This window comes from Homarus americanus, unplaced genomic scaffold, assembly GCF_018991925.1.
Source record: "Homarus americanus isolate GMGI-L3 unplaced genomic scaffold, GMGI_Hamer_2.0 scaffold54443, whole genome shotgun sequence".
In the NCBI taxonomy this organism is placed as follows: domain Eukaryota; kingdom Metazoa; phylum Arthropoda; class Malacostraca; order Decapoda; family Nephropidae; genus Homarus; species Homarus americanus.
The window spans coordinates 1305050-1321218 of record NW_024750852.1 but is presented as its reverse complement, the minus strand read 5'-3'; the positions used below and the strand labels follow the sequence as shown (position 1 = coordinate 1321218).

The 16169-nt window shown below is 34.0% G+C and overlaps 1 protein-coding gene across 1 annotated transcript in view; it reads left to right on the top strand.

Moving 5' to 3' along the window:
• Positions 1-16169, top strand: part of LOC121854410 (protein crumbs-like) — a 151728-nt gene that overhangs the window by 90426 nt on the left and 45133 nt on the right. Inside the window, exons 5-16 of the mRNA XM_042349081.1 lie at positions 199-440; positions 816-821; positions 6825-6953; positions 8951-9117; positions 10795-10973; positions 11145-11286; positions 11753-11963; positions 12784-12900; positions 13318-13505; positions 14233-14244; positions 14979-15132; positions 15727-15951. Coding sequence (XP_042205015.1) covers positions 199-440; positions 816-821; positions 6825-6953; positions 8951-9117; positions 10795-10973; positions 11145-11286; positions 11753-11963; positions 12784-12900; positions 13318-13505; positions 14233-14244; positions 14979-15132; positions 15727-15951 — 1772 coding nt within the window. The remainder of the gene's footprint in view (positions 1-198; positions 441-815; positions 822-6824; positions 6954-8950; positions 9118-10794; positions 10974-11144; positions 11287-11752; positions 11964-12783; positions 12901-13317; positions 13506-14232; positions 14245-14978; positions 15133-15726; positions 15952-16169) is intronic.

The window sequence follows — 16169 nt, the reverse complement described above, 5'->3', positions numbered from 1 at the left end:
CAAGATTCCTTTTTATTATACTGCATTGTACTGTATAAATACTGTTGATAGTAAAAAAGATAGTAAAAAAATTTCATGGGGGAAGGAAGAGTATTTTACACCTACTGTACATAGGGGCTATAAAAGCTGCCAACTAAACAATTAGAAAGAAAAAAAAGGTATGACCAATAAAGCATTAAGAAAATTCTCCATTTTCAGGTTTGAACTAGGTGTTTTGCGACTAGGAGTGGACCAGTCAACTGTGATGGTAGCCAACACAACTGGCACCAGTGCACCCCTCATTGACCTGGGTCTGTGGTCACCTTCACCACAGTTGACCATTGGACACAACTTCACGGGGTGTATCCTGCAGGGTGCTGGCACTGAAATGACAAATCCTCTTGTTCTTCACATTGGAGTAGATTGGAATGTTTGTCCCCTTCCAGAGAGTACTGACTGTAGTGAGTACAGGAAACTAATTTTTATTTTATTACTGTTGCACTCTGCATTTATTTCTTTGCATAGACTATCAAATAATTTTTAAAGAAGTCCTGAAATTTATTCTCTAATTTCACTAAAAGTGTTTTATATTCCTATTTTTCCTCTTGGTGTAAAACTATATTGTCCCTAATTTCTGCCAAGTATTTGTTTTCTATGTGATTATGCAAATATGCACAATGATGTGTATAGTGATGTTTGGGAATCTGTCTTGGCTTCACTTGCACTTGCTTGGTGATGGGCTGTTCTCTGGTGGTTGTGGCGGTGACTACTTCGTTTGCCATGGTTGTGGCTGCCTGCACTTGTTCATCTCTTCTCTGCTCCTCCTCACACACCAGGTGGAGGTAGGCATGAACTTTCTGGTGCTAAAGCAACTCCTCATTACAGTATTATAGCATTATTGAGTAGCATCTAATTATATTTTAGAGAGTTTAACCTTGCTGTTTCATTTATCAAAGATGCCAAAGTGCCACTTCATAGAGAGAAATTTTCACTGTAAAAGTGTTCAAGACCAATGAGAAAGACGCAAGAACATTACAATTATCACAGCATTAGTTATTTAAAGAAATCTTTGTTGTCAAAATCTAATTATCATTTACTGCATGGTTAACATTTGTGAAGAGTAGAACTAAGTAAACACTCAGAATTCGTCAGTAAATGTTTTGAGTGTTGCTACAGGATCTTGAACGCATGAAGATATGGAAGTAGTTACGAAATTATATATTGAAGGAAGACTGCTCATGACATCTGCTTTTAACTTTGGGATGTTGCATACATGATGTAAATACAATAATAAGGTTAGTTGAGGGGCTGATCTCTACCTCTGTTCTCAAAACTTCTGAAATGTTGTAGTAAAAGTCTAGTGATAGCAAGTGAAAAGTGATCACACAAAGCAAAGTAATTAACAATGAGAATATTGATCTGTTATCATGAAAATATTCTGAAATACTTTCCATCTCATGCCTGTATCACCATAAAAACATAACATGTGCATAATTCTAAGTCCATGGTGTTTTTCTTTTCTCAAATCATAATTGTTTTTGTTGTGGCTACAGCAAAGATAACATAAAAGACTAAATTAGATTCCCCTCCCCCTCCAAAATCTACCGTAGGGAAAAAGTACTGTATTATAAATGATCAAATGAAAATATAGGGGGTTCAGTACCATATATATATTTATATATATATATATATATATATATATATATATATATATATATATATATATATATATATATATATATATATATATATATATATATATATATATTATATATATTATATATATATATATATATATATATATATATATATATATATATATACAGGTATATTTATATATATTTTATATAATATATATTCTATATTATATATATTATATATAATATATATTATATATATTATATATTATATATTGTATTTTATATATTATATTTTATATATTATATATTTTATATATTATATATAATATATATTGTATACAATATATATATTATATATAATACATATTATATATAATATATATTATATATAATATATATATTATATATTATATATATATTATATATTATATATTATATATATTATATAATATATATATTACAGTATATAATATATATATATATATATATATATATATATATATATATATATATAATATATATATATATATAATATATATAATATATAATATATATATATTATATATATATATATATATATATATATATATATATATATATATATATAGAACATAAAAAGTGGGATACTGCAGGAGGCCGACTGCCCCATACAGGGCAGATCCCTTTCACACCCATCCCAGCACTTCCATGTGCCTATCCAACTTCGTCTTGAAGCTCCCTAGTGTCCCCGATCCTACTATAGCACTCGGTAGCCTATTCCACATATCCACAACTCTATTACCAAACCAGTGCTTGCCTATATCCTTTCTGAATCGGAATTTATCTGATTTAAAGCCATTTGTTCTAGTTATTTCGTTATTACTGAACATAAGAAAATAAGGAGTCTGCAATAGGCCGGTTGGCCTGTGCATGGCAGCTCCTGTCGAGAGTTACTACCACTCTCTATCATCCATGAATCTAGCTAGCCTCCTTTTGAAACTTTCCATTTTACCCTTGTTAATCCCACTTACCCACTTGTACACCTCTATCATATCTCCCCTAACTCTACGCCTCTCTAATGAATGTAAGCCTAAGCTTTTCAGTCTTTCTTCATATGGAAGGTTTCTAACATTATGTTTCATTTTTGTCATTCTTCTTTGTACTCTCTCCAAAGAATCTATGTCCATTCTATAATAAGGACACCAGAACTGAACCGCATAATCCATGTGTGGCCTCACTAATGCTAGGTAAAGTTCAAGATAACGTCAGCAGTTCTGTTACTCACAGACCTAGATATGAACCCAAGAATCCTGTTTGCCTTGTTGCGAACAGCTAATACATTGTTTTCTAGGTTTCAAGTCGTTGCTAACAAATACACCTAGATCTTCTTCACAAACTGAGTTTTCTATTTCCGTGTTACCTAGTTTATATACGTTTGTATTCATCTTCCCTATCTGTAGTACCTTGCATTTATCAGTATTAAAATTCATTTGCCAGTCTACTGACCACTCATGTAAGGTATCTAGATCTCTTTGAAGGTGTTCAAAGTCACTGTCTGAATTTATCACTCTCCCCATTTTGGTATCATCTGCAAATTTACTAATCCTACAAGTTATGCCTAAATCAAGATCATTAATGAATATAACAAACAGCAGAGGGCCTAATACAGATCCCTGGGGAACTCCGCTTTTGACCGCACCCCATTCTGACTTTAATCCATTTATGCTGACTCTTTGTTTCCTACCAGTTAACCATGACCTAATCCATTTTAATACTGATCCACCTATTCCATGTGCTTCTACCTTCAATCAATCTCTCATGAGGACTCTATAAAGAATTACTGAAATCTAAATAAATTATATCATATGACTTATCATCTACAGCTTCATATACTTCTGAGAAAAAGCTAAGCAAATTTGCAGACAAACGTCCCTAGGTGAACCAAGTGCTGAGAAAGAATGAATTAAGTTGAATGTTTCAAGGTGCTTCTGATTTTTGTAGTAATAATTGACTCTAGCAACTTGCCTGATATATATATATATATATATATATATATATATATATATATACTATATATATATATATATATAATTTATATATATATATAATATATATATATAATATATATATATACATATATATATATATATATATATATATATATATATATATATATATATATATATATATATATATATATATATATATATATATACTGTATGATGATATATATATATATATAATATATATATTTATATATGTATATATATATATATATATATATATATATATATTATATATATATATATATATATATATATATATATATATATATATATATATATATATATATATATATATATATATATATATCAAGTAAATCACTGTAGGTGCGTGTCTAGGTATATGCTGATAACCACGCGATTTCTCATATACGCGGTGCCTCGCCAGAACCGAACTTTCACTTAATGTGGTTCATCTACTCATATACGCGGGAAGCGGCGTGGTCACGATGTGCACAAGGTCGCCCAGTCATCAAAACATTACCGAGTTCTTCACCCGCCACCCACCACAGCCGGCCCAAGTCAGTGATAGTGATAATTATAGTGAGGATATGGACTTATATGGGCTTTGAGGGGTTTGACAAAGAGGCCCTGCAAGCCTCTGTGGTGGATAGTGATACAATTGATACAAGTGATACAGGTGAGGGCCAATAATTAATCTGCCCTCTGCCTCGGAACCAACCCCCATCATCAAAACATTACCGAGTTCTTCACCCGCCACCCACCACAGCCGGCCCAAGTCAGTGATAGTGATAATTATAGTGAGGATATGGACTTATATGGGCTTTGAGGGGTTTGACAAAGAGGCCCTGCAAGCCTCTGTGGTGGATAGTGATACAATTGATACAAGTGATACAGGTGAGGGCCAATAATTAATCTGCCCTCTGCCTCGGAACCAACCCCCATCCCCGTGTGCCCAGCCATCTTTTCTATTAATGTAAGTGTTAAAAAACCTAATATTATTGATATTTCTCTTAATTATTAATTGTGTGTGCATACCATCATAAAGTTAAGATAATATTTTTACTACAACATAGTTGTGTGTCGTCAAAAAGTGGAGTTTGGGGGTCGGGCCAGTCTCTATTGGAATTAATCCCATATGATCTGTTGTTCACTTAATGCGGTTTTCACTTAACGCGGTACCCTGTGGGTTCAATTGACCGCATATATATATATATATATATATATATATATATATATATATATATATATATATATATATATATATATATATATATATATATATATATATATATATATATATATATATATATATATATGGGGGGAATTAAGTGAACATCAATCCATCAAACTATATATGGATACATCTTCTAAGGTATTGTACTGTTATGTATGAGGGACATTAGTTTATAGTGAATTGTGTTACATGGCTGGTGCACCCACACACCCTTATATACAGTACAGGTTGACAACCCTTTATCCGAAAACCGAAAAGCTCTGAAAACCGATATTTTTTTTTTTTTTTAACATGGATTAGCCCACCAGGGCTTGGGGGCGAAAATGTAATAGTAATAATAATTATAATAATAATTATTCATAGTAAATAAAAAATTTAATACAAAATTCACCCAAATAAAGTAATAATGATAATAATAATAATAAAATATAATAATAAAATTAATAATAATAACAATAATACTGTAATAATAAAATAATACTAATTAAGAAATACAAGAATGAAAAAAAGATAAAAAGTGAGAAACACGACCTAGACCTAAGAACTATTATTTTTATTATTATTATTATTATTATTAGAATTACAGGTATTACAGGTATTACTATATTTTTGCTCCCCAGGCCCAAATGTGGGTTAGTGACTTGTGCCCAGGTGGGCTAATACACACATAAAAAAATACTAGCCATTCTGTAAACTGAAAAATTCCGAATTCCAAAATGCCTCTGGCCCCAAGGATTTCGGATAAGGGATTGTCAACCTGTACAGTATTTGTGTCATGAATGCTTAGACCTACATTTAAAGCAGAGTTAAAAGATGCAAAATTTCCTCAAACATGTGAATTGTCAACCACCTCCACATTTACATGCTGAGACCAAAGTAAACCATCTGTATTATTTAGATGAGTATTTAGAGTATATTACATATACAAGAAAATAAACTTCAAATCTAGTTTACTTTAATAACCTCAAATTATTGTGTTTAGTTGATTCTATAAATGCATTTGACCTTAGTAGCTAATGATCTTTGTTGTATTAAAAACTATGTTCGTATTGTAGCAAAGTGTTGGAGGAGTCTAGTAGTGCATGCTACCTTTTAGTTGTTATACAGTAGTGTATTACATAGATAGAAACAGTAACAATGTGTGTACTATGCAACCAGGGATGTGCCAAATTTATGGATTATGCAGTATAAGGTGATTTATGACCAATTTAAGCTAGGGATCATAAAAGGGAGTAACTTAAAAGATATTGGGATTATTTGAAGCAGTTTGTCCTCTATCCATTAAAGTCTACTATAACTCACTGCCTTCTTTTTTTCTTATTAATAATGCAGAGAAAATCACTTCCTATTTGGCACATCTCTTCATGTACTGGTACTGTAGTTGGTTAAAATGGATCCATATACAGTATAGTAATTATTTTTCCACTACTAATAATGGTATTTCTTGTTACTCCGTCATCTGATCCTGTTTATAGATACAGCGCTCTTCTCTTCACTCTCTCTTTAACTGATGTTTCTCACTTAAATATTTACTAGTACTGTATGAGATTTGAAACTAGAATTTTAAGGGATTTGTTTAATTCTTACTTGTAGTGTGGAGCTATATTTAATCTGACATGTGACAAGATGTCAGTTTCATCATATTCTTGTGTAAACAACTAGGTTTAGTTACTAGTTTTCAGTACACATGAGAAGTTCACAGGTAAGAAAGGTTCAAAGAATATTTTTCCTCCGGTGTAACTGGCATCCTCAGAAGTGTGCTACACAACATTAAAATTATCAAGTACAGTACCTCTATCAAGAACTTTTCACCCATAAAGTTTAAAAAAAATATCTTTATTGAAATTTGAAATTATTTAAAATGTATAAGGTTGTATTTCTAATTATCTATTGGTTGCAGACACTAACTTTTATCAGAATTAGTCATATGTAAGCTTAAGATATATTATAAATGTATCTCCTTAGATGGGTATGGTGAGGATCACTGCTTCTCCCAGCCATGTGGCCGTCATGGTCAGTGCATATCTTCACAAGAAAGTTATTTGTGTAACTGTTACACCCGATATTCTGGGCAACATTGTGAGGAAGACACTGGTAGGTACTAAGTCTGTAAGCTTATTTTCACATTGTTATTACATATGTAGGACAGTATTTGTTCTTCGTTGTACAGTAGAACGTCACTTTAAAGCGAATCAATTTAAGATTGTTGATTTAAAGCGACACCCACAATTAAGGACAATGTTTTAATTTAAAGCGAATCTTTCCTATTTTGCGCGAGTCAATCTGGTGCATCATATTTTAAAATTCGCTCCTAATGTTTCTCTGGGCACGCTACACTGTCCTAAGGGCAAAGCTGTACTGTTAATGTACTCAAAATAATGTACTAAATGATTACTAAAATTTTTGTTTAGTGCAAACTATAGCATGATTATATTCAAATTAATCACTATCTTATAAGATTTCCAGCATGGTAAATTATATTCTCCCCGGTCACTTCTGTGACATTTTATAAACAAAAAACAAAAACTCAATCTAAAGGACTTAAATAAACAAATAAATACTTCACTAGACCTTGGCACCAACTGTCAAACATGTCACTGTCACCTCCCCTTCCTCCCTCCCTCTCCCCTTCCTCCCTCCCTCCCCCCTTCCCAGCCAGGGTTTGGTGGTTATACAGTAGGCTTTAAGTTTTTATCTTATATAATATCACAGACTAAAGTTAGGAGAATATAATTAGCATTGCTAGAATCCTTGCAAGACAGCTGATAATTTGAATATAAACGTTATATATTTTGCACAAAGGATAAAAATTTAAGCCTTTTGTAATTATAACTCAAATTTTTATGTCTAATGTGAACTACAGCATGTATATATTCAAACTAGTCACTATCTTATAAGAATTCCAGCAATGTTAATTATATTCTCCCAAGTCAGTTTAGTGACATTTTATAAGAGAAAAACTTAGTCATTCTTAAGGACAGATAAATAAATAAGTACTAGACCTTGGCATCAGCTGTCAAACACATCACCACACCTCTTCTCCCCCCCCCCCCATCTTCCCATCAGCTAATGGCTAGTAAACAGACCATTTCACGTCCCATAATTTTAGCTGTGTTGATTTATGAGCGTTTGTTTTAACATAATACTGCAAAAAACAATGTTTTGTTTATTCTAGGAGATGGACTGAGGTGCATCTGGGTAGACTCTCAATCTTTATAGTATTTTGTGTTTCTTTTAAGTACCAAACTAAATTATTCCATTGAAACAACACTTTGATTTAGTGCGAATTCATTCGGTTAAAAGCGACCTCTCTTGACCTCTCTTGGAACGTATCTCGTGTTATATCGACTTTCTACTGTATCTTTTTTACGCACGGAGAGCTCATACCTCCAAGATCCCTGAGACCCCTGGCAGGGCCACCTGAACCATGATTCGTTTCCATAGAAAACTATTTAAAAGGGTAGGCAACATCTGTGGTCCATATGACAAGGGTGGGTAGTACCTGTTTAGTTTTTGACTACCAAAACTTCTTCAGAGCTTAGAAGGTCTTGCATGTAACACTCATGTGTGACCTGTGTTCATTGGGTGTGTCTTGGAAGACATTTTTAGGAACGAAGAAAGGGCTGAACTTAAAGTAAAAATACAGTACTCCATTAAGATTTCCTCATATTCTCATATTGTATACTGTACACTAGAACCTCACTAATTTGGCCTTCACTAATTCAAAGTATACTGTACAGCAGTCTACATTACTGGCTAATTTATGCATCTTTCACATGGACACAACATTAAAAAAGTTGAACAGTTTTTGGCGAGGTTCGAGTGTACATTACTGTACTTGGGATTTAAAATGATGCTCTATTGGTTTGCTCCAGTTACTTCAGTCTCCTTAGTTGTTGTGATAAGAAACTTTTTAAGCATACCGAGATTCAACCTCTATCACTTACAATACTGCATTTTTTCTTCAATACAGTAATTCTAAATTTACACTGTACAGTACTTTCAAACTAATGTATTTCTTATTTTGAATTTAACTTCTTACTTTTCAGCAAAATTCATTGTAAACTATAACCATGTGTTGTTCTCCACAGGACCTCTCTGTCATCGACCTGAATTCCAGTGTCAAAATGGAGGCTTATGCCAGGAAGACCGGAAGGGCAATCTTACGTCATGTGCCTGTCGTACTGGATTTACAGGATCGATGTGTGAAGTACCCATTGACGAAAGTTTCTGTGACAATGATAGTAATCCATGCCAGGTACAGACAATTTTCTGTAATACTATAGTAATGCATTTAGAATAGGATAAATTTTCATATTGTAAGAAAAGTGATCAGATGACACAGTATTGTATATCAAGTGTCATAAAGAGCTCATTAAAGGTGGAATTGTATTGGAGATTCAGTGTGAAGATGAATATAATTTCACTATTAGTACATTTAACACATGAAAAAATCTTAGCAGAGAATATCTAATACAGCAGTAAGAGTGATCAAATGACAGCAAATGATAAGAGCAGGCCAGTGTTCAAATATTACTCTGGCACTTACAACAGGTTGATGGAGGAGATGAGGGGTATTCACTGGCTTGATACACTGGTAAAAAAAATGTGGACACTACCCTGAACATCATAGTCAGTAAAGTGAACTGTTTAATTGATAAATATATATCCAAGACCCACTGGCTTCAGAATCACAAAGAGACTTATTACTCATGAGCCATGAGGCAGTTGACAAAGTTAAGAAGAAATCTCAGAAATTCAAGAGATGGGTCATGACAAATGATGAGCAGGAGAGAACAATGTATGCCAGATTCAGGAACTAAGTAAAGTCAGAGTGTAGAAGGGTTGAAAAAGAGTTTCAGAGGTGGATTGCAAGTGAGGTCAAGTCAAACTTAAAGGTTTTTTACCGTTTTGCAAAAACGAAATAAAAGACACGTGTGGGCATATCAGATCCGAGATTTGATAACGGTAGTTACACAAGATTCAGATCAGGACAAAACATAGGTGTTAAACAAATTCATATCCTTAGTGTTCGCAAGAGAGGACGTGAACAGTCTCCTTGCGTTTGAAGAAAGATGGTTTAACACAACGCTGATGCATATATTTTCTCAGAAGAGTGTACAGGTATTAGGAACAAATTATCAAAGCTGGAGGTTCATAAGAGCCTTGGCAAGGGGTGACTTAGAATTTATAAACACCTCAGAGGACATTTCTCAGTCGAGTATTCATACCTGGAGCTGGCGAATGCTCGCACCACCTAGGGGGTCACAACTTAAGGTTGAAGTAGCCAGAAGTTAAAGAATTTGTCAGGGCAGTCATTTTTGGAGTGAGAATTGTGAACTCTTGGAACAGTCTACCAGAGCATTGTGAGGACATCAAGTGTGACCTCATTCAAGACCAGACCTGACCAACACTGGCACAAGTACAGATATAGTCTGGAACCAGCACATCCCCAGTACAGTACATACTTGCCAACAGTTTATAACAGATGTGACCGACTGCCCAAGCGGCTAACGAGCCGATCACATTCAGTCATTATAATACAGTATACATGTAGCAGGAAAAGGTTATCAGAGTGAAGGAAAGTGTCACTGTAAGGAACACTGTGAGAGAAAATAGAAATCATATATAGTGATCACATTAGAATTAGATTGATTTTTGTATATGGTTTATGCATAACTTTAGGTGTTTTTATCACGGCCAACTCTCACTTGTTCCTAAACTGTCTCCAATGTTTGAGTATTCCATTAATTTATACAGTTATTATTTCAGTTATTTAGCATTATAATTCTTTGCTGACCACTATCACATACAACCATAGTGAGTGGTACTATAGTAAAGTATCTAGGAGATTAATACCTGTATTTTGTTTAGTTACTCTACATTACTGTATTTTTATTTACAACATTAATTAATTCTTGTCTCTGACCTACAGAACAATGCCACCTGCACTGTAACATCATTTGAGGACACATATGAGTGTCTTTGTCAGCCAGGGTACAATGGTGAGCACTGTGAGGTCAATGAAGATGACTGTGCGTCTCAGCCTTGTTGGCACGGTGGCGTCTGTGTTGATGGCATCTATGACTTCACCTGCAACTGTGAAGGCACTGGGTATGAACCTGTTTTATTTCTGCTCAGGAATGTTTTTAGTGGTCTGTAGTAAGGGGCAAATTTAACCTGTGAATAAATTTGAAGTATGGATATTCAGCTGAATACCTCTATGCATTTTTATTTCCAGTTAGCTTATAATAAGTCATGAAATAATAATATACGTACTTTCAGATATGAAGGGGCAATATGTGAAGAAAATATAGACGAATGTTCAACTTTAGATCCCTGTCTTAATGGAGCGACCTGCTATGACCACTATGGGGACTATGAGTGTGCTTGTGTACCCGGGTTTGGGGGAAAGCATTGTGAAATGGTGAGTTGCACTTCTGACTTTTTTTTAGTAAGCTAGTGTCAAAAAATTTCTAAACTTTACTTCTAGTTGAAAAGATATGATTTTGTTAATCTGTACAGTATTTTGTTTTTGAGTACCAACAGTTATTAGGATTTGTGTTCAGGACTATAATATATATTAGTATTGTACAGTACTGTATTAGTGTTTAACATTATATTTGTAAAATTAGTCAAATTTAAACTATGCCATGACAAACCTTTATACAGGTATTAATGTTGAGAATGATGTATAATTTTTTGGCATCTTAGAATACTGCATGTAGAAAGTGAAGAAAAATATTAATCTTTTGTTTTTTTTAGTTTTTTTTTTATTATTTTCTCATAGTTACCCCAGCCTTAACCCACTGATGGGTGACTACCAATTGTAATGTTAATTATTTGTAATGCACTTAAACCCAGCTTACTGTACACATCACTTTTTTCACCAGGAGGTACATGAATGCTCATCAGACCCTTGTCAGAATGGAGGGACATGTACAGACCTTCAGAATGCTTACAAGTGTACGTGTATGCTTGGATTTGAAGGAGACAATTGTGAGCACAACATAAATGACTGCTATAATGTATCGTGCCCAGAAAATTCGAACTGCAAGGATGGTGTTACCAGTTATGTGTGTGAGTGCAGCCCAGGCTTCTCAGGTGAGGACAATAATGTGTACAGTTTTCTGTCTACTGTAAACAAAAAGTTGACAGGTTTTATGCAACATTTTGTGTACTACTATACTAAACTGGGTATTGTCATATATTAGGATAGATTTTCTTTATTAATGTGGGTAGTGTCTGTGTCATATAAAAAGGTTAAGCAAGATAATGTTTTCTTCCTCGTTGCTCTGGCCATAATAATTATTTTTCACCTCTAAGGTATAGCTTATGTTATTTTTATAAGAAAATAAATGAAGGAAACAAGCAATCTATACATAGATGGTTGGTTAATCAGGTAGTTTTCATTGCTGCAGCAGACACCCTCTACCCTGTCTTACACCATCACAACTTTTGCCAAATTGATGGCCATAAAGAAATTTTCATTGTCTTTACTTTAATTTTATATGTTCGTCAGATTATTTTTTGTCATGTGTTTCCTGACACATACTGTACCGAGGTAAACACAAGAATTTTAGAGTGAGAATAGACAAGATCAAGATGTTTAGCTGCTGCTTCTATACTTTAAAGGTGTTTTTAATGAGAAAAAAAATATTTACTAGTACAGTACTGTACAGTAATTTTCTTTAGAAAGCAGTTTATGTGGTGGATGAAATGAATTTCCATTTACCTCTATATAATTTCCTGAAGTGTGTTGTCGCAGCAGGACACTGTCATCCTTCTGGCTAGATGTAGTTAGATGAGCTTATATAAAGGAAAGAAGAGAGTTTCCCTTACTTGAAGTACAGATACAGTATTCAGTTAGGAAATAGGAATATTCACAGTCAAATGCTTCTTTTTACATACAAATATCTTCCAGGTACCCCACCAAACTGTCTTGAGACTGATGAATGTGAATCATCTCCGTGTCAAAATGGAGCCTTGTGTTATGACCAAGACAATTCATTTACCTGCATTTGTGCTCCAGGATTTACAGGTGAATTCTTATTGTGTGAATCAAGGCATTTGTCTTGTTTTGAGACATTTATTAGCCTTACAGTAATGATCACTTCATGACTAGAAAGGTAGAAGTGCAGATGACTCGAGATAATGAGATTAATTGTATTTATAAAAAAATAAATATTTGATATAGCTATGACTGTAGTGATAAGTCAACCTGGGGGTCTTTTATTGTGGCCACACCCACAGAGATTTCACAGATAAGATAATGCAGTACTTAGCTATCCTCTTCAATTGTCAGCTTACTAACAGGTTGGGCAGTCAGTCTGTTCTCTTTTAGTGTTGGCACGTACTGTACATGAACTGTACTGGGATAAGATAACTACATAACTGCCTATTTTTTTGCATTACTGTACAATTCATTGAAAAATATTTAAATTTATTCATCAAACAGGAAGCAACTGTGAAACCAACATTGATGACTGCTTATCGGATCCTTGCCAGAATGGAGGAACTTGTGAGGATGGAATAAACTCTTATTCATGTCAGTGTCTACCAGGTTTTGAGGGAGACTATTGTGAAGATAACCGTGATGAGTGTGCCCTTAATGTTTGTGTTCATTACCAAAATTGCCATGATCTGGTAAGCAAATTTTCAGTTGTTTATAGTAATTATTGTCAGGAAAAATGATATACAATTTGTAAAATATTGAAATACTGAACACTGAGGCATAATGAGGAAGGCTACTGGGAAAATAACCAGATTGAGAGTGTACTGAATGCTTGTGTTTATGCTTAGAATTGCCATAATCTGATGAACATATTTTCATTCAATAGTTAATGGCAAATACTGTCAAAATATATAATGTTTGTGTCATAAAAAGGAAACATTGATTCATAAGGCACTTGCAGGGTAAGAGAGAGTTCTTGTGTAATATATGCTTATCAAGTATATTAATTTAGGAAGGTATTAAAAGATGGTAACTTGCAGAAGATGAAAATGGCTGTTATAAGTCTTTACAAGGAAGACATTTATATTTTCTTTGGACAGCAGAAACAAGGGAGTCTTATGCAAATTTGCTGCTTAATTCATACCTAAAAAGACTCGCAACAACATAAACAATTTGGATAAAAGCATGACCAAAGATTTTATATTTATTTATTTTTTTTAACCTTTGATCTAAATCATAACCATCCATTTAGAACACTGTCAATAGCTTATCCTATTTCAAAGCAGATTTTTTATTGGTGAATACTATTTCTGTTGAACACCTTTATGTACTTATTATATATAGATTTTTATTTAATTCCTGAATGCTTTTTATAATTTCAACCAATGCTTTTCATGCTGCCAAATCATTTTGTCTCAGGACTACAATACCGTAAGTTGTTGTGTTAATTTTACCATGACTGCTTTACCCCTAAGGCCTTCATCAGTTGCTAGGAATTAACACACCTAGGTAACATGCTGTGCGTCGCATTCTGACTTGAACAAAAATAGTATTCTCATATATTTATGAAACTGCACTTTTGGAATGAACAAGGAAATATAGAAGACAGAAGAGGCAAGTTCTTATCACAACCACCCTCTCTAAAGGAGTTTCCTGGGGGGAAAGCCGAGTGAGGTTTCATAGATAAGACAAGAAAAGAGTACAGCATTTTTTCCCAAATTTGCAGTAGGTTGTCATGTGTACAGTTTTCTCTCAAACTTCTTCACCTGATAGTTTGACATACTTCATTAATGCCTGTGAATATATAGTTAGTCCACCATCTTAAGTTCCTTGTATCGCTCATAATGTGACACTTTTAGAAATTAATATGCTTTGTTCATAAATTCCTTCTTGTCTTCATACATTTAATGAAAGTGGTGTTCTTAAATTATTTGTTTAAATACATATTCTAAACCATTAGGGAGTGTTGACCCTGCCTTGCCTGCTAAGAGGGCACTTGAAAGTTTCACATGTAATGTCCATTTCCCACTGTAAAAGCAGGTTGGCCATTGGAAGAGCATCCAGCTGTAAATTTTGCTTCAAATTTGCCTGATGGCAAGTGTGGAAAATGGTTGTAAAATGGGGGTGATGGCGATGGTGAGTAATGACAAGTTTAAATGTTTCAGATTGGTGACTATGAATGTGAGTGTGAGGCTGGATGGTCTGGGAAGAACTGTGATGAAGAAATAGATGAATGTGCCTCATCCCCGTGCCTTAATGGTGCCTCTTGTAAGGACCGAGTCAATGGCTTTGACTGTACTTGTCCTCCAGGATTTACTGGTAAACTTACATTTGGCATTTTATGTAACCTAGGGTAAGCTAAGTACTTATTTCCTTAAAGAAAATAAACTTTACGTAAGTACTGATGTAGCTAAGTGGTTTGTGTTCTGCTGCAGTCTTTTTTCTTCTCAGTTTTAATAATATTACTATTGAGTGCTTTTATTATGTATATTTCACAATGTTCCCTCAAGAGTGCAATTGTTTCCTTTGGGTATTTGTTATAATGTGTTCACTGTGAATCTTCTTTAAAGGTTAAACCTTAATGAATAGATCCCCGTTTCCATAAAATCATCAGGAGAGACTAAAGGTAAGGCTTGCAATTAAAGGACATTCACTGACAGAATTTTTAGCAAGAATGCCAATGGCATTAACACTCTCATCCTTTTAGTGCTAGAAGTTGCTAATTAGAGAATCTTTTGTAAATCTTCCTGTTCTCTTATGTTTTGTCTCGGCTTTTTCGAAACACTAATTTCTAAGTCTGCCTCTCAGTTCCTTGGAATGTATTTGTGATATTTCTGAGGCTTAAAGATGACTGCTTTGAAGTCCAAAGCTAATAACACTCGATATTTTCAAACTTGTTTCTTCACATGGCAGGAGAGACGTGCCAGACAGACATAGATGAATGTGAATCAAATCCGTGCCTTAATGGAGGGACATGTTCTGATGGTGTAAACAATTATGTGTGTGAGTGTGGAGAGGATTACATGGGCATCATCTGTGAAGAGGAGTATGATGCTTGTGCTTCAAACCCATGTCAGAACTCTGCCTCCTGTATCCCCTCTCTAGGACCTCAAGACTTTTACTGTGAATGCATTCCAGGTGAGCTCGTTATATACAGTACAGTACAGTACACTAAAAGAAATAATGAGGAGCTCAGCAAGTTCCTTATTAAATACTATCTATCTGTCTATCTATCTATCTGTGTATATATATATATGTGTGTGTGTGTGTGTGCAAGGATTTACTGTAGGTGTGTGTGATCCAGGTATATGCTGATAACCACAGCATATATAATCATGAGCAGCGTTTGGGGGGTG